The sequence below is a fragment of the Panthera uncia genome, chromosome X, assembly GCF_023721935.1.
Source record: "Panthera uncia isolate 11264 chromosome X, Puncia_PCG_1.0, whole genome shotgun sequence".
Lineage (NCBI taxonomy): Eukaryota > Metazoa > Chordata > Mammalia > Carnivora > Felidae > Panthera > Panthera uncia.
In genome coordinates, this window is record NC_064817.1 from 25,992,516 (window position 1) to 26,018,861 (window position 26,346).

Genomic DNA, 26,346 nt, shown 5'->3' on the forward strand with positions numbered 1-26,346 from the left:
TACGTGTGTGTGTGTGTGTGTGTGTGTGTGTGTGTGTGTAAGTGTGTTTCAGGTCAGGAGTCAGTAGAGAAGACAGAACATAGGATGAGGAAGTGGAAAGAGCTCAGTGTTACTTAATTACATGCGGGGAGCGCTGGGAGGGAAGATTGAGGAAGAGTAGAAAATCAGGCTGGAGTTTTAAGGAAACGTTGAATCACACAAGACCTTGAAATCATTTAAAGAAGTATGGACTATCTTCAGATAATAATGGATAGGCCACTAGAGGCTTTAAAAGTGGGAGGGGGGTGAGCTACATAAATATAGTGTATTTAGAAAGATCATCCTGCATTTTCTGCAGAGAATGGGTAGGAACTAGGAAGACTAGAAGGAGGCATACCCGTTAGGCGAATGACGTAGTCACTGAGGCCAAACGTGACAGGTGAGGAGGAGGGATAAAGAGACGTGGCTGGATTTGAAAGCTATTTCAGCAGTAAATAGCTTTGTGGTAGCTTAGCTATTGGGGTTGTAAAAGGAAGAGTCAAGCACGAGTTTTCATTTGGCAACTGAATGGGTTGTGGTAATGTTCACTGGGGAGGGATCATAGGAAGAAAAGTAGGCCACATTTGGAGAAAGAGGTTGGAAGAGGGCAAAAATGAGTTCAGCCTTGGGCCCATTCAGTTTGAAGTTCCGGAGGGACATTCAAATGGAAATAAGTCACTAGGATATGTAGGTCAGAAAGTCAAAAGATCATTGTCAGCTGCAAATGATATAAAAGGATAGTCATCAGTGGACTGAAACTACACAAGTGGATGAATTTTCAGAGTACATGTGAGAATGGCACAGGGAAGAACTTTAGAAGCTTCAGGAAAATTAATCTGGCAAACTTCAGATTGTGTATGGGCCAGTGGAAAATGTAATTTGGCCGCTAACCTTCTGTTTTGACTTTACGCACTGGAGAAATAAGCATATACCTTCCTTAGGTGGTAGATTTTTAGGGACCTAGTCGAAAAAATATAAACTGGAAGCCCCCCTCTGAAGAATCCAAAGACCTTACGAAAGCGATCAAGAACAGAGAGAGCTGCTTGGACGTTAGAGAAGCATGGGAACGTGGAGACAGGGGACTTCCAGAAAGAGTGACACAGATGGGATACACCTCCCTTGAAGCTCAGGTTTTGGACCACAAACAAGCTTTCTTTTTGGCCCCTTCTTAGCTTACACTCCCTGAACTCATCATATTATTTCACTGATCTTATTTTGCTTCCCCAAAGAGGCTACTCTTGGAGAAGCAGGCATTTCCCATTGAGATCTAACTTCTGAGTCTCTGACACCATTTTGATCACATATAAATAAGCCTTCCTAAGCCCAATGTGCCTTATTTAACTCAACAGATACTGGATCTGTATTTAAAACACAAAGTTCAACCCTTGCCACTGGGAGGAGGCAGTAACTTTAAGAATTTTTTCGAATTATCACTCCTGTATTCAAGCTCACCCTCTCTCCACCAGGGTCCTTTAGATAGGGCCCCAAATAGAGCTCCCAACTTCAGATTGAAACTTCTTTTCCATGGTCATCTATCTGAATACCAACTGTCTGGAATGCAAGATGGCCCTAGGACCACCAGCACGAATCCAGCGTCTCAGGAGATTTCACTCTTTAATTCCTGATTCGATTTCAAGATTTACTTGCTTTCACAATTTCCATATATCAGTAGCTCAGAGGTCCTAAGAGATTCTGCTCTTAGTTCAAAATCTGTTGGGTTTTTTTTTTTCCCCCCTTGATGGTGGCCTTTTCTTCTTCACAAAGGCCACCAAATTGACTTCTTCAGTAATTCATGTCATCTGCTGGGACTTATTTACCTTTCACTGCGGTGTTCCTTATCGTTGTACAAGTACTCTTTTTGCCCCTGTTTTCTGACACAGCTAAAAATGAGGACCCAGTAATCTTTAACTGTCCATAGCATGAACAAGGTAACTCTATGTTATGCAAAGGGAGTCATCATTCAACAAATATTTACCAGCTCCCCACTGTATCACTTGGTTCAGGACCTCAGGATGTGTCAAGTAAGAAAGAGAGTCTCTGTCCTCAGGGAATTTAGACTAATATGAAGCACAGACGTTAAACAACCAGTTATATAATTCATATTTTTATCTAAAATTAGGATAAATGCTATTAAAAGAAAAGCACAAGGGGTTAAGAGAGTGGACAATAAAGACACAGAACCTAGTTTGAGGGGGTAGTGTCTCTAAGAGCTGTTAATTTTCACTGACATAGAATGGGAAATGAAGTTATGAGTCATGTTACACGACATGAATTTTCCCATTGCATAGGTGGAGTGAGATACAAAGATAGCACCATGGACAACTATAATTCCATCAAGAAACCCAAAGTGACTTCCTTGTCAGATTAAGAATGGGGCAACATGTGCCACTGTGGAATGGAATGATATTTCTTTGGGTAGACTTCTCAAAACATATTGATAAATGGTTCTTCTAGCTAAACATCCATATTTTGTGTTTGTCTAAACTCTTAGCTATTTCACTACCTTTGCAACGGTAGGCAAATCATTTAATTTCACCAGTCTTCAGGTCCCTCGTCTTTAAAATTCTAGAGGAATTAGGCAAGACTGTGAATTTAGTTGGCAACTGTCACCTTGGAGCCTCCGAAGCCCCAGTTGAGCAGGAGTAGGAAAACAAAATATGCAATGGCCACCCACCGTCACCACCACATCCATCACTATAGTCAATGATAGGTTTAGAAATAATGTAGTTCCTACCTTTTATGAATGCTTGCCCAAGAGGCATTGATGTTCTCTGTTATCATGTGTACTTTTCTCGTATCATCTGAAGAATAATCCCGGAGAAGTTTCAGGGCCAAATCATTTGCAACATCTACATTTATCTGCCACTGGCGGAGGTCTTTGGCCAACTGCTATGGATACATATGGGAAAGAAAATGAATGTCAGTTTTCTCTGAAATTTTGAGTTGTAGTTTCTCAAAATTTTTCATAAATAGCCTTTGAGTTCGCAGGTCAGAACTTGTCCGCATGTTTCCTTTGAACCTACCATGTGATTTAGTCAATCGTGACAGTATAATCCAACCCACTTTTCACGACAAAACTTTTCAAATGCAGCATCTTGAGCAATCCTCAGTATCCGGTGTTTCAATTTAGTAGCAATCGATTGGGGATCGGCTGGGCTTAATTGTTTTTCTCATGGGAGAGAACAAACTATAAAAATAAGCTCTCATATAGTTGTTGACTATGGGGCATATACCAAAATTTGAACGGAAAACAAAGCTCATGTATTTACTTCCCTCTTCATTAACTTGTTGAATTGTTTATGTAATTAGTGCCATCTACTGGCATTCAACTACAGCTGCATATAGAAAATATTAAACATCAAAAGAATAGCACTGCATACTACTTATGAACTTTTTTGAAGGCCAAGTTTATTCATAATACTTTCATAAATATCCTACTTTAAAATTAGAACACAATTTCAAACATAAGAATCTCGCTAAACCAAATGACCTGCTTTTTTGTTTCTGTTTGACAATGGAGTATTATCAAGCTATGTATTACATCACTTAAAATACCGCACAGAAAATAAATAAGGCAATGACAGGTTTATCTAGAAGCATATTAACAACTGCTCTAAGTGCATGGAGGAGGCTTCTAAGCATTAAGGTAATATTCAATTACTAAGATAGTTATATCAAATCCAACGTGGTAGGTAAAGCCATTGATAAACGGGCAAAGGATCATGAAAAAGACATTCAAGCAAGAGAAAGAATAAAAGATTTATATTTTTAAAATTAAATTAAAAAGTTAAAAAAATAATGGCGCCTGGGTGGCTCAGATGGTTGAGTGACTTAGGCTCAGGTCATGATCTCGCGGTTCATGAGTTCAAGCCCCGCGTCGGGCTCTGTGCTGACAGCTCAGAGCCTGGAGCCTGCTTCGGATTCTGTGTCTCCCTCTCTCTCTCTGCCCCTCCCCTGCTCATGCTCTGTCTCTCTTTCTCTCAAAAATAAACAAACGAAAAAAAATAGAGTATTAAATCAAGATGATACAATTTGACATCAGTTAAGTTAATAAAAAAATAAAACCCAAAGCTGGAAGCACTATGGTAAAACTAGCATATCCATGTACTACTGCTGGGAACAAATATCTATCAGGACAATCTGGTGATTGATATCAAATGACATATACATGCTTACTCCCATTGACCTTGTAATTGTGCTTTTGGTATTTTCTCCTAATAAAATATTTAAAAGAAGAGAAATACATTATAGGAATAAAGAGCATCATTAATTATTATAGCATAAAAATGAGGAAATTTCAATTTTTAACGAGAGGACATTAGAATCACACAATATATCAACCCAATGTTCTAGTGTGCCAAAATCATAAGTAACAAACAAACCACAATTTCTATCTGTATTGTATTTCTTAAATCTCTAAGTCATGAACTAGAAGGGGAGCAGAGGAAACTGAAATTAACTGATGTTTCTGAAGAGCAGTCATTTTTGTTTTAATATTTGTTCTTTCATGTTGGTACGATATTTACATAATAAAAATCAAACAGTAGTAATTTTGGCAGAGTTTCAGTATATTTGGGTGGGCTCCCCTTCCTTGAAAATGTATAATGTATATATAATCTGGTATTTCTCAGTTAACTAGAATATCCTATTCTTTGTTTTAATGTTTCTTTATTTATTTTGAGAGAGAGGAGAGAGAGAGAGAGAGAGAGCGCACAAGGGAGGAGCTGAGAAAGAGGCAGAGAGAGAGAATCCTAAGCAGGCTCTGTGCTGTCAGTGCAGAGCCTGACAGGGGGTTCGATCTCACAAACTGTGAAATCACGACCCGAGCCGAAATGCAGAGTCAGGTGCTTAACCTACTGAGCCAACCAAGAGTCCCTAGAACATCCTATTCTTGAATCAAATGAAATAATTTCATTTATTGCATGTAACAAATAGAACCAAAAAACAAAATGAGTAGCAAGCATCTAGAACCAACGTTACTAACTTTCGCCATGAAAGGAAAAAGGGAGAGAGTTTTTAAAGGCACAGAGTACAGTTCCTGTACTACAAAGCAGTTAAAGTTTATCCTGGCGAAAAGTCTGCCTTCCCTTATATACTCATTTTACCCAGCCCTGTGGCTCCTATTTTCCACTTTTTGGATCCTCATGCTATTCAAAAACCTTTCTAAGGTGAAACATACACTTCTAAGGCTTTCCTTTTCTAGAAATGTCCTAAGGTATAAGCTTACCTTTCTGTCCCTTCTCCTCCTTACTTAAGCCAAGCCTTCAGTGTTAAAGTAGTGTGTACTGTAAGCAGCCCTTTTTATCCATAAGATGGCATTTGAATTTTGAAAAAGAGCTTAGTATCTATTATTTATTAAATCCCTAATTGGTAGCATAAGAATTCACAAAACGGAAACCAATGACTTGGTCACCTTTTTCCAAGTTAATTCCTTTTAACGAATACGTTTCTCTGTTAGAGAAATACGATCAACCAACATCAGAGCATATGTGTATACATTTAGGAATAAAAAAATATAAATTAAAATTTTAATAAGTGTAAGTAATATCATTTATTTTACCGAAGAAAGATAAATAATTTTGGAAGCCACCTCTCACTCATGCGCTGCTACGTGAAAAGTCTAGATTAAAAAGGATATACACTTTTTGGTCTTAATCTATAGATCATAAAAACTGCCTACAAGTTTAAGTTGAAAGGTATGCTAGCATTTTCCAAACTCTTGAAGGAAATATACAGCTCAAGTTACAGACTTCATAGTCAAGAGGTAAAAGAGTGAGGCTTGATCTCAAAACAGAGCTTTTTGATAAACTTTAATTCTTGAAAGACAAAAAAGCACAAGCCACATACTTTTCTTCAAATTTGTAGTCACCGTGATATTCAGATTTTCATACAGAAGGAAAGCCCTCACCCTCCCTGAATGCTGCCCAGGTTTTGAGAGGATGTAGGATTAAAAAAGAAAATCCCACTGACCTTGAGTAACATTGACAGGGCAAAGGCCCTTATCTAAACCCTAAGGTTCTCAACTTCAGCAGTCTTGTCTCCCTTCTTACAGCATTCACCGGAACACAATGCTTCCCTTCCTCCTAGGGTCATATGTTGACCGATCTGGGCTTTAACCAAGCGTCCTTCAAACTAGGAACAATGACCTTGACCAGTTTTGCCTACTACCGTGAAATTTACTACTGGGATAACTCCAGACCACACAAGGAGTGTAAATTCAAAAACACAATAGAATTCACACACACGTCTTCTTATTTCTGAATTCCATTTGCAATGGTATACCCTACAGGGAATTGTCTGTATGGTGATCACAGTGTGTGAAGAAATTTGAAATACTGTGAACACTAGCCTATGAAAAAAGATGATTTTTGTGGGTCCATATATATATATGTGCGTGCGTGTTTTCTGTGAAGAATATAAAAGGCTACATTCCCAAAAGATTGTGTCCCCAACCAGGCAAGAAATATTTCATATTCAAAGCCGATATGGTGTTGCTGTAACACGTGCTTGGTATTTTATGTGCTGTATTTTAGGCAGGAAAACGATTGTAAACTGTGGGACAACCGGAATTAATTTCAAGAATTTTGAGTACTAAAACTTTCTAATTTTAATATTTGTCTTCCCTTATTTTCTGTTCTTAAGAATTCTTTTCAGGGTATTGACCCTACGCCGGAGAAAACAACAGAGGAAGAGAGAGAGCAGTGACAAGTTTGGGCCTGCTGGGTTTGAATCCTGGCTTGATCGCTTCCTAGTCATGCGCCCAATGGGAAAGTGTATTCGCCTCTCTATGCCTCAGTTTCCTCCTTTTTAAAATGGGGAGAGTAACAGTATTTACGTAGAAAGAGTATCATGAGGGTTAATTTAGAAAATGCAGGGAGAGCCTTCGGAATGGCGTCTGACGTATCCAAGGCGTTAACTAAACATTAGCTAGAAGAACCGTGCTGATTGCTATCACTGTTACTACTCTTTCTGTTGCTGCTGCTGCTGCTACTACTCTCGTCCTACGAATTGTACTGTTCCTAATGAACCGCACTCTGTTGACCACAGGGTAAGCCTCTACCGAATGCAAAGTAAGAGCCTCGCTGTTTCGCCGACACTGTCTATGATGCCATAGCTCTAAAACGCTCCCTTTAATTTAGAAGAGAAATGCAAACACATAGACCTATCATTAAAAAAATTAAGGGTGAGTAGTGTTTAAGTTCTCTTATAAAATGTGTTTGGGGATAGTCCCCTACCAATGAAATGAACATTTGTTCCAGGTGAGCTAGAGTTTAAAAATTTTAATGACTGACTCCAAGGAGCTTCACGAATGAAAGGCAACAGCGGAGTAATGAAAAGGCATCTTCCCAGGGAGTCTTATTTGGCCGTTGTTTGGCTGTTTGATCTTAAGAAAGTCATTAACCTTCTGAGTCCCAGTTTTGTTGTATGTAAAATAGGGTGGAGTGACTTATTCCGCCTATGCCTCAGGTTTTGTCATGAGGCCAAACTCAAAATAAAGCTGCTTGGAAAATTGTGAAATAGCATCCTCATATAGTTACGGAGAAAAAGGCGCTAATAGGGGGTTTCTCTTCTTTTGCCTAGGATACTGTGTTGGCATACGCGAACTAAGAAATTCATTTGAGGGGCGCCTGGGTGGCTCAGTCGGTTGGGCGTCCGACTTCAGCCAGGTCACGATCTCGCGGTCCGTGAGTTCGAGCCCCGCGTCGGGCTCTGGGCTGATGGCTCGGAGCCTGGAGCCTGTTTCCGATTCTGTGTCTCCCTCTCTCTCTGCCCCTCCCCCGTTCATGCTCTGTCTCTCTCTCTGTCCCAAAAATAAATAAAAAAAGTTGAAAAAAAAATTAAAAAAAAAAAAAAAAGAAATTCATTTGAAAAAATCCAGTTCTGTGAGCTAACAGGGAAGAGCTGATTAGCTCTTAGATCCGTTCTCTGGCAATCTCCCACTCTACCCAGCGATACAGATGAACCAAGCCCCTTATAAGGGGGACCAGGGTTTCCCAGGATTCCTTGCTAGTTGGTTTCCAGGTGCGTCAGGACAGTGAGAGGCCTCGGTAGGACATGCGAGAACAGGAGGAAAGAAGGGTGAAACTAAAGTATATCTCCCCTTCTCTCTGTGTGGGCAGGGTCTTCTTTGTGACTCCATTTCCTAAGGGACAGCCCTTCTCCCTGTAGTGTCACTACCTGCCGTGCAGCCCCCACAGCGGTTGAGTTAGTACCGGGTGGTTCTGGTTTCTGGACTTTGGTAACACTTGTTGGCCCTTCAGCCCTCGAGGTGGCAACAGCTTCCCGATACTGCCAACCTCCGGGACTGCGGTCCTCTGCTACTCCATCAGCCATGGAACCTGTCATCTGTATTAACTTTCCTCTGAAATATCTCAGGTGGCTTCCAGACTTAACCCTGATGATACAAACTGGAGGACATTTCACGGCAAATGACCCTGCCTCCCCAGAGAGAAGGGGATCACACAATGTAACGGAACGAGCACACGTTTCATTAAATACGGACGACATCTTGCATCCTTCTCTTCAGTCTCAGAGGAACAGGTGACTCTTGTACTCTGGTAAGCTGATTCCTCCGTCAGAAGAGTCATCTACTCTGGGCTTTTTCTCCACACACTCTTTGTGTCTTTTCAATCTCTCGTCTCCCCGTAGGGTCTTTCTTCATAGCCTTCAACCATGAGTCCCCCCCGCCCCCATCTTTAAACAACGGCAACAAAACTTGCTCTCTATCATTGTCTTTCCCTCCACCATTAAGCTCCTTAGAAGGCAAATGTTCAGTCACGGCCTCAACTGGATTACAATCCTTCAACTCTACAACTCATCAGAATCAGTCTTTTGCCAATATCACCCCTCAAAAAATATTCTGACTTGACATGAGTGTAAATTGGATTGGTGGTCCCAATTCTTTACCCCACCCTGTGTCCGTGCCCTTTGCTATTTAATTTTTTTTTTAATTTTTTTTAATGCTTATTTATTTTTGAGACAGAGAGAGACAGAGCATGAATGGGGGAGGGTCAGAGAGAGGGAGACACAGAATCCGAAACAGGCTCCAGGCTCCGAGCTGTCAGCACAGAACCCGACGCGGGGCTCGAACTCACGGACCGCGAGATCATGACCTGAGCCGAAGTCGGACGCCCAACCGACTGAGCCACCCAGGCGCCCCAGCTATTTAACTTTTTAATTTCCCACTACAAAAGACAAGAGTTTAGTTTCTGGCCCTTGACACTGAGCTTGGCCTGATGACTTGTTTTGCCTAATCCTAATGGGGTAACAATAGAAGTGATACAGAGGCTTGGAATGTGCTCCTGCAGTGGGGCTAGCCCTTATGCATTTCTGCCATCACCAAGAGATACACATGCCCCGGGCTAGCCTGACTGTCCCTGGGGAAGGATGAGTGACACATGGAGGGAGCCACCCCAGTCAACCTGCAGCACGAAGCAGTGCCACCCCAGCCAAGCCGTCAACTCTTGAAAAAAATTAAATGCTTGGGGCGCCTAGGTGGCTCAGTCGGTTAAGCGTCCGACTTCGGCTCAGGTCACGATCTCACGGTCCGTGAGTTCGAGCCCCGCATCGGGCTCTGTGCTGACTGCTCAGAGCCTGGAGCCTGTTTCGGATTCTGTGTCTCCCTCTCTCTCTGACCCTCCCCCGTTCATGCTCTGTTTCTCTCTGTCTCAAAAATAAATAAACGTTAAAAAAAATTTTTAAAAAAAGAAAAAAAATTAAATGCTTACTGTATGCCAATGACATTTTGAAGTTTTTTGTTACATAGAACGTTTGCAAAAATAAGTTAACTGATTCAGTCACCAAGGGCCAACATCTGTGGAAAGTGTTAGGTTCTCATGTAATGTAAAATGAACAAATCAGGAAACTACAGACGCCGGCGAGGATGTGGAGAAACGGGAACCGTCTTGCACTGTTGGTGGGAATGCAAACTGGGGCAGCCGCTCTGGAAAACAGTGTGGAGTTTCCTCCAAAAATGAAAAATAGAACTACTCTATGACCCAACAGTAGCGCTGCTAGGAATTTACCCAAGGGATACAGGAGTGCTGATGCATAGGGGCACTTGTGCCCCAATGTTTCTAGCAGCGCTCTCAACAATAGCCAAATTATGGAAAGAGCCTAAATGTCCATCAACTGACGAATGGATCAAGAAGATGTGGTTTATATATCCAATGACATACTACTTGGCAACGAGAAAGAATGAAATCTTGCCATTTGCAGCAACGTGGATGGAACTGGAGGGTATTATGCTGAGTGAAATAAGTCAGAGAAAGACAGATCTTGAGAAACAGAACAGAAGACCGTGGGGGAGGGGGAAGGGGAAAATTTTTTTTCAGAGAGGGAGGGAGGCAAACCATAAACTCTTAAATACTGAGAACAAACCGAGGGTGGATGGGGGGTGGGGGAGAGCGGAAAGTGGGTGACGGGCATGGACGAGGGCACCTGTTGGGTTGAGCACTGGGTGTTGTATGGAAGCCAACTTGACCATAAATTATATTTAAAAAAAAGAACAAAACCAATGTATGTGCAGCAACCAGTGCTGTTGCTGAGTCTCTTCTGGAGGTTCCATCCTTTCTTAGCCCCCTCTCTATGAGTCTCCTCCATAATCTCTTATGGCTTAAGTTGTTCTTTTTCTGTCTTTCTCTTACATGTTGATGTTCTCCAAGGTTCTGTCGTTAGCCCAACCTTCTCCACCCGCACATACTCACCCTTCAGTGGAAGAGAAGGCAGGGAGCACACGCGCAGAGTGGTTTTATCACAATTTTCCTTTACAGCAAGTCATCGACCTCCGCTGTCACTGCCTGCATTTAGGCTGTCACCATTTCTCACTTGGCTTCTCCGACCACCTTTATACTGACTCACTTCCTCCACTGTCAAACCAGCCCCTCCACCCGGGGAAACAGCTGCTCAAGTGATATTTTTGAAATGCAAATGGAACCATGTTACTACTCGGTAAACCCTTCCGGTAAACCCTTCCGATGGCTCCCTGTTGCCTACGAGTCAAAGTCCAAACCTCTCTCCTTAGATTAGTAGGCGCTCAAATCTAGAACCCGCACCTGTGCATCCACTCTCATCTTTTGTTAACTCCTTTCCATTTCCTTTCCTCTGACCCAATCCCATCATTGCTCATATGATAATCCAAAACCTCCGAAAGGTTCAGTGACTTGCTGAAGGTGACAAAGCCAATCAGTGAAAGAGGGGTCCCCAAAATGCAGGTTTCCCGACTCCAATATTCAGGGTTCAATCTAGTTAAAGAAGATATGCTTCCATATAGAGGGATTTAAGGCAAATGATTGGGTTTATTATAATTGGACACTGAAGAATATACAATAGTCTCCTTGGTGATTATAGCATGATTGGAAAGTTATTGTGTATAATAAAATAAGACATTGCCAAACAAAGACAGCAGAAAAAAAAAACCGAGATTTGGTTTATTCAAAAAAATCACTAAACAATTTAGTCCTAAGTATGAATTAATATTCCGCAAATCTTTATTGGGAAAAAGAAACACTCTTGCTTGCTTGTGTGAATTAAAATGACCTACAAAACCTCTTTATGGATTTATAATAGAAATGTTAAAATATCTGTAAGGAAGCTATTTCAAAAGTAAAGCCTCTCACCATTAACTTCAAGATTCATCTATTAAACCCCTGACATTACCAACTCTGTTTCAGAAGGTAACAGTCTATACAGGGGATACTATTTAAGAAAATGGCCCTCATTTTCCAGCTTACTGGAAATGATTAATCTTTTCAATAGCTTTGAGGACTACATACCAAAGTTGTTACTTTTTTGTCCTTTCAACAATGACTACAAGCTGAGAGCAGGCTAGTAAATGTGTTATCGGCCAACCCATTAGAGTTCCATTATTTTCTGTCTTACATGGCTTCATGTAATGAATTTTCATAATTAAACTAATGGCATACAATTTATTTTCCTCCCTCTTTACTTTCAGGCCCCATTTCTCTTCTGGCTTCTTTGGAATAAGTTTTATACGAAATGAAGGGAGGAGAGCCCTGCAAGGTACTTCATTACCTTAATTTCATTATGACATTTTAGAAAGCATTCTCTTTATCTGGGCTCTCTCTTTAATTTGCTGACTTTATTAAAAGGCGTAAGTAGTGTTGTAATTAAGAAATCACCCAGCCTCTCCAGGCATCTAAGAGAAGTCTGGTTGAGAAGGTATGGAAATGGTCGGGTAGAAATGACTCCAGAGAGAATGCCAGAGGACAGATCCTCAGAAAGTGGCATTTGTCCTGGCTATGTTTCCAACCCCGTGAGCCTCCTGTGGTAGAAGACGTTGTTTTCCATGAACAATCGGGGCCTTATCATGCCACGTGCACCCCCATTGAGTCAAGGACGGCTGTGTAACTGATTTTGACTACTTGTAACTTACAGGCAGAGGTTGTATGAACCGATGGCATCATTCATGTTCCCTGCCTCCTGAATCACGGAAGTATGTATCAAGACTCCGCTGTTATCAGCTTTGGTCCCTGCGTGAGTAAGCTAAGTAGAACCCTCTTGCGAATCCACAATGGACACGTAACATGAGCAAAATGTAAACTTTGTGTTAAGCCTCTACACACGGATCTTGCTACTGTAGTACGACTTAGACCATCCTGACAGATACATCTAGTCAGGTACAACCCTATCTCCAGAAGGGCAATTCTATTATATCTATATAATCTGGGGCCAGGGTCAGGGATAGAATAAGCTAGTATAATAACTCATACAGAATAGGTTCTGTTGCTAATACATGTGGAGAAACTATGTTTCCAAAGCAGTTTATAAACTGGAAGAATCAAGAAAAGATCTGGATCTTAAGGACACATAGGCACACTTCTTGAAAGCAACTTGGAGAAACAATTCGCGTAGCATGAAATCTACCCATTTTAAGTGTATAATTGAGTGGTTTTTAGTATATTCAACGAGTTAGGAAGCCATCACCACAATCTAGTTTTGGAACATTTTCTTCAAACCCAGAAGAAACCCTGTACCCGTCAATAGTCACTTTCCACTGCCCATTCTCTCTCTCCCGTAGCCTTTACTAGACACTTCACACAAATGGACTCAAACAATATGTGATCTTTTGTGACTGGCTTCTTTCGTCTAGCATCGCGTTTCTCAGGTTCATCCATGTTATAGCAGGTACCAGTACTGTATTAATTTTTATCGCCAAATAGTATTCCATTGCCGGATATACCACACTTAAAAAAAAAAAAACATTCATTAGTTGACAAACATGTGAGGCTTCTCCACTTCTTGGCTATTACAGATAACTCTGCTACCAATATCTGTAGAAAGGTTTTGTGGCCATGTATGTTTCTATTTCTCCTGGATACACACCTGAGTATGGCATTGTCAGGTCAGATAGTAATTTCGTGTTAATGCCCAACTTTTTCCCAGAGTTGTACCATTTTCCACTCCCGACAGCAATGGACGAGGTTACAGTTATTCCGCATTCTTGTCAACGCTCATTACTGTCTTTTTTTATTTTAATCATCCGAGTGAGTATGAAGTGGTTATCTCGTGGTTTTCATTTGAATTTTCCTAACGACTAATGGTGTTGACAATCTTTTCATGGGCTTATTGGCCATTTGTACCTCCTCTTTGAAGAAGAGTCTATTAAAATCCTTTGTTGATTTATAATCGGGTTGTATTTTTGCTCTGGTTGAGTTCTAAAGTTCTGTATATATTCTGGACATACGTCCCATATTTGGTATTTGCAAATATTTTCTCCCATTCTGTGGGCTGTCTTTTCACTTTCTTCATGACAATGTTTGCAGCACAAGTTTTTAATTTTGATGAAGTTCAACTTACATATGTTTTCTTTTGTCACTCTTGCTTTTGGTATCATGTATATACAAGAAAACATTACCTAACTTATCGTACTCCTATGTTATCTTGTAAGATTTTTAAATCTTATATTTTGCCCTATGATAATCCATTTTTGAGTGAATTTGTGTGTATGGTGTCAGGTAGGGTCAAACTTCATTATGTGGATACAAATATTTAATAATCCAAGCACAAGGTTTTAAAAAGACTATTCTTGGGGCGCCTGGGTGGCTCAGTCGGTTAAGCGTCCGACTTCGGCTCAGGTCATGATATCGCGGTCCGTGAGCTCGAGCCCCGCGTTGGGCTCTGTGCTGACAGCTCGGAGCCTGGAGCCTGTTTTGGATTCTGTGTCTCCCTCTCTCTGACCCTCCCCCATTCATGCTCTGTCTCTCTCTGTCTCAAAAATAAATAAAGGTTAAAAAAAAAATTAAAAAAAAAGAAGACTATTCTTTTCCCATCTTAACAATCTTAACAAGTCTTAACAATGTGAAAAATCAATTGACCTGAAATGCAAAGATTTACATCTAGACTTTCAATTTTATTCCATCGATCTATGTGCCATCTTCTTGTCAGTTCCATATTGTCTTGATGACGGTAGCTTTGTAGGAAGTTTCGAAATTGGGAATTGTGAGTCCTCTAACTTTGTTGTTTTCTCAAGGTTGTTTTGGCTATTCTTTGTCCCTTGCATTTCAGTATATGTTTTAGGAGCCACTTGACTATTTCTGCGGAAAGTCCAGCTAGAATTTTGATGAGGATCGCGTGAAGTCTGCAGATCAATTTGAGGATGTTGCTATCTTAACAATATTAAGTCTTTTGATCCGGAAACATGGGATATTTTTTCTATTTATTTAGATCTTCCTTGATTTCATTCCACAGTGCTTTGTAGTTGGCAGTATACAGGTCTTGGGTTTCTTTTATTCCTAAGTGTTTTATTTTTTGATGCTATTGTAAATGGAGTGTTTTCTGAATTTCATTTTTTAGGTTATTCACTGCCTATGTACAGAAAAATAACTGATTTATGTATTTTGACCTTGCAATCTGCAAACTTGCAGAATTTATTAGTTCCAGTATTCTTTTGGTATATTCCTTGGGATTTTCTGTATGTAAGATCATGTCATCTGCAAATAGATAGTTTTACTTTTTCCTTTCCAAACTAGAAGACTTTTATCTATTTTTCTTGCCCAGTTTCCCTGGCCTGAACTTGTAGTATAGTGGTAAATAGAAATGGCTAGAGCAGCCATCCTTACCCTGTTCATGATCACGGGCGAAAGCATTCATTCTCTTTACTATGATGCTAGTTGTAGGTTTTTCTTAGATGCCCTTTATTAGGTTGAAGCATCTTCCTTCTGTATTAGTTTCCTAGGACTTCCAAGACAGAGTATCACAAACTGGGTGGCTTAAAATGATGAAATGTATTGTCTCACAGTTCTGGAGGATAGATCCAAACTAAGGTATCAGCAGACTATGCTCCATCTAAAACCTATAAGGAAGAATCCTTCCCTGCCTCTTTCCAGCTTCTGGGGGTGCCAGTCAATCCTTGGTATTCCTTGACTTACAGCTGCCACACTCTAATCTCTGCCTTTGTTGTCACACAGTGTTTGCTCTGTTGTCAGTGTCTTTACGTGACATTCTTCTCTCTGTGTATGCCTCTTTTCCTCCTTTTATAAAGACATCGGCCATATGTGGTTAAGAACCCAGCCTACTCTAGTATGACCTCATCTGAACTTGATCACATCTGCAATGACCCTATTTCCAAATACGGACACACTCATAAGTACCAGGGGTTGGGTCTTCCACACGTCTTTTTAAGGAGACACTATTCAACCTACAACACCTTCTGTTTCTAATTTGTTGAGTGTGTGTGTGTGTGTGTGTGTGCGCGCGCGCGTGTGTTTTCACGAAAGGGTTTTGGACTTTGTCAAATGCTTTTTCTACAACTATTAAGATGACCAGGTGGGTTTTGCCCTTTATTCTACTGATAGGATACATTACAGACAGCCCCAGCTTATGATGGTTTGACTTATGACTTTTTAAAACTTTTATAATGATGTGAAAGTGACAGATACTCAGTGGAAAGCATACTTTGAATTTTCCATTTTGATCCTTTCCCAGACTAGCGACATGCAGTATGATACTCTCTCCTGACGCTGGGCAGTGGCAGTGAACCGCAGCTCCCAATCAGCCACGTTATCATGAGGGGGAGCAAGCGATGCACTTCTGACCTTTCTGTACCCATATAACCGCTCTGTTTTTCACTCTCAGTACAGTAGTCGATAACTTACATGAGATATGCAACACTTTATATTATAAAATACGTATATTATAAAATACACTTTGTGTTACGTGGTTTTGCCTAACTGTTGGCTAATGCAAATGCTCTGAGCATGTTTAAGGTGGGCTAGCTAAACTGTGATGGTTGGTAGGTAAGGTGTATTGAATGCAGTTTTGGTTTATAATATTTACAACTTATGACGGGTTTGTTGAGACAACCCCATTGTAAGTCAAGGAAAATCTGTACGTTGATTCAATTTTGTATGTTAAACTAATTTTGCATGCCTGGAATAAATTTCACTTGATTATGGTATACAGTCCTTTTAATATGGTGCTTTATTAGGTTTGAGAGTATTTTTCATAAGGCTTTTGGAGTCTCTATTCATGAGGTATATTGGTTTGTAGTTTTTTTCTGGTGATATTTTTAGCTGGGAAGTATTCCTTTCTCTTCTAATTTTTGGAAGAGCTTGGGAAAAGCTGGTATTAATTCATCTTGGGGGCACCTGAGTGGCCCAGTCAGTTAAGTGTCCAACTCTTGGATTCAGTTCAGGTCCTGATCCCAGGGTTGTGGGATTGAGCCTTGCACCCAGCATGGATTCTCTCTCTCCCTCCGCCCCTCTCCCCTGCTCACGCTTTCTTTCTTTCTAAAAAAAAAAAAAAAAAAAAATTAAAACAAAATAAATATTTGGTAAAGTTCACCAGTGAAGCCATCTGGTCTTGGGTCTTTTTTTGGGAAAATTTTAAAATGATCAATTCAATTTCTTTATTTGTTATAGGTGTATTCATATTTCTTATATCTTCCATTCATAACATCCTCTTATAATCCTTTTTATTTCTATACGTTTGGTAGGATTGTATCCTCTTTCACTCCTACGGTGAGTAATTTGAGCCTTCTCTCTCTTCTCTCTTAGTCCAGTTAAAGGGTTGTCAAAATTGTTGAGCTTTTCAATAACTAACTTTTAATTTTCTTGATTTTCCCTCAGTTTTCTTTTCTTTATTTCCTTGATTTCACTCTAATCTTTATTCCTTCCTTCCTTCTCCTTGCTTTAGGTTCAATTTTCTTTTTCTGGTTTCTTAAGGTAGAAGATTGGGTTACTTATTTGAGATCTTTCTTCTTTTTTAAGTGAGGTATTTATAGCTATAAATTTCACTCTCAAAATTCATTAGTTGCACCTCACAAGTTTCAGTGTGTTGTGTTTTTATTTACATTCATTTCAAAGTATTTTTGCATTTCCTTAGTGATTTATTTTTTGACCCATTGGTTATTTAAGAATGTACTGTATCATTTTCTCATATTGGCGTATTTCCCAAATTTGCTTTTATTAATTTTTAATTTTGTTTACTTATGGCTAGAGGACCTACATTATGTGATTATAATCCTTTTAAATGTATTGAGACTTCTTTTGTGACCTAGTGTATCATCTATCCTACAGAATGTTCCATGTGCAATTGAAAAGAATGTATACTCTGTTATTACTGAGTGGGATGTCCTACAGAAGAGTGCTAGGTCTTGCTAATTCACAGGGTCTTTCTAAGTCTACTATTTCCTTGTTGATCTACTGCTCAGTCTATCCATTACTCAAAGTAGGAGACTGAAGCCTTTGTTTGTGGTGAATTGTTTATTTCTCCCCTCAATTCTGTCAGATGTACTTCCTGTATTTTTAATTATTTTCCTTCTCTCTTTTTCTTGGTGTGGATTATTGCCGTTGACCTGTCTTCAAGTTCACTGACTCTTCTGACAGCTCAACTCTGAGGTTGAGCCGCTCCAGTAAGAATTTCAATCATTACACTCTCACACTCCAGAATCTCTATCTGATTCCTGTTTGTAATTTGTATTCATTTATTGATATTTTCTATTTGGCAAGATGTGCATGTAGCTTTCTAGATACCCCAGGAAAATGTCAGAGCTTTTCAAGGACCTCTGGGGACATCTCATTCCCCAGATCTGCCTTTTCAGTTTTTCTCTAGACCATGATTATCTCAACTGGTATCACAGTCTCAGGCAGTTACTATTTAAACAATGTTGCTGGTTGTTTTGGATAAACACTGTGAGGATAGGGCTTTTTCTGGGGAGTTCGTGCAAAGTCAGGCCAAATAATGACAAGGCCTTGTGTAGAGGTTTGTTCTAGGGAGCCGCAAGACAGGTCAAATAGTAATAAAGCTCTGAGAATTAAAGGGGTCTTTCTGATGAAGTCCATTCCCGGTCTTTCCTCTCTGGTGGCCCTAAGGCTGCCGATTCTCAAAGCTACGATGCAGTTGGGAGAAAGCGATGGCAATCAGCCAAGTTAAAAAGCCTCAAACCCTGCTTTTCTTACTGAAGTTCAGCAGTTTATATAATGTTGCGAACCTTTGCTTAATTTCCAGAGTTCAGAGAAGGCAATTTTGACCATTTTTGCAATTTGTTGCTTTTATGGAGGAGTGAGTTTACACAGTTGGTACATTATATTTTCAAGCATGATAGAAGTTAAACTATGAAAGGGAAACAAGGCAAAACATGGTGTAATCAGAACATAATGCTATTCAAGTCTTGGGGGCTCTGCATTAAATATTTATATAGTATAGCAGTACCTGGGGACACTAGCCCATTACTTCTTCTGCTCCATCAGTGATGTACGAAGCACTCTGGTTGTATGCTTTGAAAACTTTAATAGCTTCCTACATACTTTGGGAGGAAAAGTACTATCAGGTTATTGATTCTTTCTCCTTAATCACGTGGAAGCTTTAGGAGAGAACAAAAGGGAATAAAGAAAATGCGTGAAACCGCGGCAGGTCCTGGCAAGAAGATTTCTGATATTTTTGCATTACAGTATCAGAAATCCAAACCTCCAACTACCAGCGTTAATCAATTTGCTGATTTAATTTTGTGCACATCAAAAAGTAAATAAAACATGTGGAAAAAGGATTCAGCTTCCACTACTGTGCGTATCCTTATGGCAGGTTAGGATATTGTCTAACACCACCCATTACCCCCCAAATAATTAAAACTACAATGTTCTACTTCCATATTTGAAAAAGCTCTCCAGCGGTTTCGCTCCTAGTAAAATAATTGGACACCCTCAAAGAACTACTGTATTTACTATATATAATCAGGACAACTTTTTAAAGTAGTTACACGATTACAGTGTATCTATGTTTCAAGTTCCCTAAAGAACGTCTTCAAAACATCTATTTTGCAGCCTTGGAAATGTTTATTTACTAATTTGATAAATTATTGGATTTTTCGCCTCAGATAGTTTTAAGTATTATAGAGCCAAATCAGCTAGGCTCAAACAAGATTTCACTTCTCTATTGAATTCATGTACTCTTAGCTCAGCCAAGCACAAAACAGCTAATGCCGTCACATTTGAAAAGCTTTTATGCTGAATTTGACACAAAAGCAATCACAAAGCAGACAAAAAAGGAATTTCTCTTTCAAGAGCTGAAAGGGGAAAAAATAAATGAAAACTCTGAGCCTGGGTAAATCTCTCTTGACACTGGAAAAGAAAGCTTAAAATCACCAAGAGATAATTTTTCCAAAGAATTCATTGCCACGTTTGGACCGATCTTAATAGTCCCATGATGACCAGTGCTAGCAGTTTTAGGTGCCAATGTCACACCATCTTACTGCTTGTGAAAGTTAAATGGCAGCATCTCTCATAGGATTCTGTTATAGCTTATTGGAAGGGAGCTTGATTAGAATGGAAATCCTGTATGATTCTCCCTGACATCTGTCTTTCCATCTCAAAAAAACATTATTGTTTTATTAGGGCCATGGAGAAGGTCAAATGAAGCCAGGTGGTTAACAAAATCAACTACTAACTCCCATTATGTTTTTTATGTTTCCAAAAAGTTACGGGATATACCGGAGAGAAATTATACGTATACCATGGGCATCTCTTAACCACCTGCTGACTACTTATTGACATGATGGGCTATCTACAGCTTGTTCTTTGGACAAATCTAGACTGTCCTGCTGCTGTCTCCTTCCAGCCACACCGTGCTTTCAAGAGGGACTTTCCCCAGATGTTATCTCAGATTTCATTCCTATTCTGTGAAGGGATGATTACTGTCCCCATTTTGTCTCCACTACTTTTTTTTTTTTTTTTAACCCAGAGGACGAGGCTGCCTGAATGTCCAATCGGTAAGGAAGTGGTTAAGGATGGGCCTTAATGAGATATTGAAAATAATTTAAAATGATAATTATTAAACGTTATATAGAGAAATACATATAAATATTTATACAATGATACCAAGGTTGAAATCAGAATTCCAAATTTTGTCCACATTACAGGACAATTAAGATATGTAGACAATAAATGGCAGAGATTAGGGGCCAAGATGAGCAATTATGAATCATCAAAATATCAGAACGGTAGACGAATTTTTCTTTAGTTCAGGTATGGCGACGGGCTTCAATTTTCAGAGTAGAATCCTACTAGGGCTTGCCTTTGAAACCGTTGCATTGTGACAGTGAGGGCTGCTGCAAGGGAGGCTGCCTGCTTCAATCACAGCTCTCCACCTCTGTAGCCACAGCTTGATGACTGCCTCACCAGGCTCACCAGCTCGCTTCTGATCTTAGGCACATAGACTCCCAAAGGGTTTATGGAGCAAGGAGATCCTGCTCAAATTATCCAATGCCTCTTTATGTCTATTTTTACCCTCTCTTCCTAAAAGGCGATTGTAAGTGATAAGCCAACTATTACCACTCAGTAGTGATAACATATTAGACATCAGGGCCAGATCTCCATTTTATATGCTTCCTGACGTTTAAATGTTTTTTATTGTTTATTCCTTTCTTGAGAGAGAGACACACACACAGAATGAGTGGGCGAGGGGCAGAGAGAGAGAAGGAGCCACAGAATCCGAAGCAGGCTCCAGGCTCTGAGCTGTCAGCACAGAGCCCGACGTGGGGCCTGAACTCATGAACCATGAGATGACGACCTGAGCTGAGGTCAGACGCTTAACCGACTGAGCCACCCGGGCAGCCCTATGTTCTCTGACTTTTAGAAGAATTAAAAATTGTAGTTCCATTAAAAAAGGGGATATACTTTGCAATTGTCTTTTTAGCTTTTCATAGTAAAACAGAATATGAAAACCTGTTCCCTGTGTACTATTTTCATTATTTTCATTTTCTGCCTGTTGGCTTATATGATCTTATTGGTCAATTCATAATGACAGGTGTCTCCCTTTCTGATCTTTACAGTGTCTTCTTGATTTGCCTTAGCCACATAGAAGACAATGGGCAGAAGAGAACATATGTGAGGTCATCTACAAGAGTAAGTGCTATGCATGCACATCCTAACTCTGTGATTTTGAAGAGGAGTTGCTGAACTTCTCTGGCCTTCAATTTTCTCACCTGTAAATAGGGAACGATAGTATAATTAACTAATTAATTTATTTATTTTTAATGTTTTATTTATTTTTAAGACAGAGAGAGACAGAGCATGAGTGGGGATGGGACAGAGAGAGAGAGGGAGACACAGAATCCGAAGCAGGCTCCAGGCTCTGAGCGGTCAGCACAGAGCCCAACGCGGGGCTCGAACTCACAAACCGTGAGATCGTGACCAGAGCCAAAGTCGGACGCTCAACCGACTGAGCCACCCGGGTGCCCCAATATATATATATATATATATATATATATATATATATATATATATAATTTAATTCCTGAACATATAACACAAACAAAAACATCAGTTTCTATAGATAACGGCTGAGCCATTTTGATCATGACATTTTAGAAAGACAATTCAAAAGCAAAATTTTTATTTTAAAAGTATGACAAGGAGAGCGATTATAACATCATCTTGTCTTTGTTTTAGGTATTTAAAACACATTACTTATTTTGACGATGAAATTGATTTCTTTTATCCTTTCATATTCTCTTTTGCAACTCTTTTCATCTCTTATTTTTAAGCCCCTTCCTTTTCTAAGAGCTATAAAACCCTAATCACTCTTGCCATCACTTTAAGATTCTTGTAGGTTTTAAGATTTCTCATGTGCCAACTTGCAGAGTCTTCTTGTCCTTATCAAATTTATCACTATATGCCTGTCATCTCTTCTTCCCCTCTTCCAACTCAAGGGTCCAGTCCAAACTCTTTTCCCTTGTTAATTCCTCTCCACCAGTTAACCACTCTGTTTCAAGATCTGCTAGATTCGTAGAATCCTCAATTTTTGGAGAGGAAAAGCAAATCGCATAGCATACCGAATACCTTATGGGTAAGACCACAGCCTTCAAGAGCAGCTACGTGAATTCTATATTTCCCATAGTCAAACCAAGAATTGGGAACGTCATCATTAGAAATTCCTACATCTTCTATGTTCACCCCAAGGAGAAAATCTCAGTGGCCACATGTACCTACCACGTGAAAGAAATAATTGCTTCCAACAGAGCTAATGATAAGCCTATAAAATCCTATGGGACTTTCTAACATTCTTGTCATGTAAACAAAAATCTTGTCCTCATAGCAGCTCAGGTCCTTTGGAGAAGTAGCTACGGCAGAGTCTGGCTAAAAACTCACTAGCTCACTTTTCCCATTTACTCTTCCTGATGTTAAATTGGGAGCATGTTCTGCTCAATGGGATGTGGGTGGAAGTGATGATGTACATAATCTCCAGGCCTGTCCATAGAACCCCCTGGGTAAACTGGCCACGTTTTCTCTCACTCTCCTGCAGTGACCTGGGGCAGCCATGAGTGCAAGCTGACAGTTTCACAAAATTGGAAAAGCCTGGATTCCTCAAGTCACTATTTATGAGAGCGCTCCCAGGAAGGACTCTTCAACCTGCACTGTACTATGACACAACCAAGGAATTAATCATTATATTAAATTCTTGAGAAATAAGGGTTTATTTTTTAAATAAACCTAGCACAAACACATATGCTATGTAGCTCGGCACAGCCTAAACACTGACTAATTTAGAAATGGAAGCCACTTCATCCAAGAAAACCACAATGTAAGGCTCTTTTTCTCAGATGACATAGCTAATTTGTGATTCAGACAATTGTTTAGCAGAAGGCCTTTTTCCACCAGAAAAAAAAAGTCTACAGAGGGTTTTAATCAAAAATTCAATCTAATCAAGTTCCCACTGTGCTACTTCTCTGCTTAGCATTTAAGGTCTTTCCCAACTGACCCATAAATATGAGGTTGGAGAGAATTAAATGCATCGAAAGCACCATGCGTGATGCTTGATAAAACATGGCCATTAAACAAATATTATTTCCTGTCCCAGTTCTCTTTCTTGTATCCCAGAGAGCTCTAGATCACGAGATGGACAGATACATGATGGAGTTTTGGGGGGAAAGAAGAGGAAGAAGAGAAGGAAGACAAAGAAGTAGAGAGATTGGTCTGGAGGTCAAAGACCTGGAGGAGAAAGTGAGAGTACACCTTACCCTTGCCTTACCTCACACATCTCCTCCCTTCTCCACTCAGGGCCCTACTTAGGAAGGAGTAGACCTGTTCCTTTTTCTACGAAGGAAGTAATCCCAACCCACTGCCTTCATGCTACCACATAAGTATGGACATCAGCTATGAAGCGATCTCAAAAAAATGGTGTGCTATGAAAAGCAGCCTATGATATCCAGATTAAACAAAATTAATTTTAAGTTTGCTATCAGCCATCAATTTTCCTCTAATCTCTACCTTGACTGAAAAGTCTACTGTTCATTTCAGCCTAAACGCAATTTTCTTTTCATACACTTACCTTAAAAATCATTCAATTTTCATCCGTATTATAATTTTATCCAGTACAACTGGTATTTTCTTTTAAGGACATATCTGTGATACTAACCTTGGTTTCTGTGATTTTCTTTTGGATCGCATCCATTGTGTAGGGAGTCTCCTTCCATGACTCCAGCTTGGCTCTGGCCTGCCCCAGCACCTGCTCAGCTTCTTCTTTAGCTTCCAGCCATTGTGTGGAATCCTTTAACATTTCATTCAACTGCTGCCTCCGGTTCTGAAGGTGTTCCTGTACTTCATCCCACTGACTCTGAATTCTTTCAACTGGAATACAAGGAAAAAAATGAATATATAGGAGTGAATGCAGGTCTGGAGAAGACATCTGAATTTTAACATTCAAAGATTGCCCCACTCTTTCTATCACTCATTTAAAACATTGTTCATCGTGTTACAGCTAGGATAAGGGACAATCGAATTCCTTTCTTGTTCAGCGGCAAACAGGAGGTTAAGTTATCTTCCTGAAGGTGACCTAGAACATCAGTAGTATATGTAAATATTCAGCTCTGTCTGTTCCCAATCCCCAGAGTCAAATATGAATAATCATTTAGAAAGGTACGATAGCAGAACGCCTGAATTGCCTTGCCCTTAGCACTTCAGAGCCCAACAACCTGACTTCTGACACTGGCATTGGAAATTCATTCCTTAAAGGCTTTGTGGGGCCCCAAAGAATTTGTTTTGCCATCTGAGTGGCCGGCCAGATCTACCAGGGAGTTGATGGTTTCCGTCGCCCCACCTCCCAGGAGCAGCCTGTAAGGAAGAAGCAATGGTAGGTATTGGGGCATGAATATTTGAGTCCCATTCATACCAGGGTATGTAACTGGGGAGCATGTGTTTTACAAGGGTTCCAGAGTTTTCCTAGTGGGATAAAGCTCCAGTGACCCAAAGAAGGAACCTGCTTGATAATGCACCGTCTTTTATTGACTTGCCTACCTGCCTTACTGGCTGTTTCCCTCAACTCCCAAATAAACCATGCACTCTCAAAACCTTTTCCTGGGGTCTTCTTCTGAGGCAACCCAAGAGCAGATAGGCATCCTGGAAATGTAACAATTATCTAAGGATCCATGCTGATTATATTTTGTAAGACAGCCTTATCCTGAGGCAATTGTTTTGGTATCGTTGTGAGCCCAAGATGGAGATGCCCTATTAATTCTTCTCTGAAGTACTTGATTTTAATATATTAAAAACAAACATACCACATCGTCTTTTTCTTTTAAGGACCACATTATCTTTTCTTGAAGCTCATTTCATAAAATACAAACAATTCCCTAGAAAATAAGTAACAAAACCACTCCCGACTTTATCCCATGAGGAAAACCTGACAAATATTCTAGATGTTTCCTTAAGTCTCGATGAATACCATACATAGGCGGTTACCAAATCCTCTCATACAGAACTCCTTCCCACTTTTTACATATTCCCACTGCAAAGCTCTGTCATTTTGCACCTACATACCTGCAAAAGACCGTATGGCCCCACTGCTTCGAGTCTGTTTTGTAACACAACTTCTACACTACAGAGAGAGCAATAACTAATATAAATATGATCACCCCAATCCCTCATTTAAACCCTTCAATGCCTCCCTACTGTCCTCTGAAATATCTTAGCTTGACATACATGTTCCTCTGTGATCTGGCCTGGGTAATCTAGGAGATTTATTTACAAAGGAACAAATTACAACATAATCAGCGTATACGAAAGTCACCAAAAATAATACAGGAAATTGGACCTTGCGGCATTGGAGCTGTTGGCTACATCTGGGACCAAGAATTCAGGGGAGGGAGAAGTGTCCAGAAGCTGGGAATCATCAGGAGAAACCACCTTGAGAGGCGCGGTAATCTTTTCTCAAGGGACACTGTCAGCCTGACGCAACTTCCCTGGAAGGAACCAGGAGAATAAATACCCTGATCTCACTTTGCCCTCGCTCTCTTCGCTTTTCCTAACAGGTCTCCCGAGTGGGTAAACCAACCGGAAGGCAGAGAGCATGGGAGCCCAATGGTGACACAGATCTGCCCCTCAGAGTAGAGACCACAGGAGAGAAGGGCAAGGGGGGTTATGGATAGAGATAAAATGTACACAGAACAGTACTGTAAAATTGCACTTCACGACGTTAAGTTTAGACCTTCTTCGTTAACCGTGTTGTTGGCTCCATTAAGTTAGGAGAACTCAGGAGTTAAAGAAGTGCTTGAGATTTTCTGTAAATAAGCATCAGAACTAGACAGAACCTACAAGACTAGTGATTGTGACATGAAATCAAGAATCTGGGACCTGGAGTAGGCCAAACCAAGTAAGTGGCCTTCATTATGCATGATTGGGTTTTTAAAAATTTTTTTTTAACATTTTATTTATTTTTGAGACAGGGAGAGACAGAGCATGAACAGGGGAGGGTCAGAGAGAGGGAGACACAGAATCTGAAACAGGCTCCAGGTTCTGAGCTGTCAGCACAGAGCCCGACGCGGGGCTCAAACTCACAGACCGTGAGATCGTGACCTGAGCCGAAGTCGGCCACTTA

At 40.2% G+C, this 26,346-nt stretch overlaps 1 protein-coding gene across 1 annotated transcript in view; it reads right to left on the minus strand.

Annotated features, from left to right (window-relative positions):
* Positions 1–26,346, minus strand: part of DMD (dystrophin) — a 1,998,908-nt gene that overhangs the window by 509,545 nt on the left and 1,463,017 nt on the right. Inside the window, exons 53-54 of the mRNA XM_049644567.1 lie at positions 23,890–24,101; positions 2,753–2,907 (exon numbers count right to left, since the gene is read on the minus strand). Of these exons, the coding sequence (XP_049500524.1) occupies positions 2,753–2,907; positions 23,890–24,101 (367 nt within the window). The remainder of the gene's footprint in view (positions 1–2,752; positions 2,908–23,889; positions 24,102–26,346) is intronic.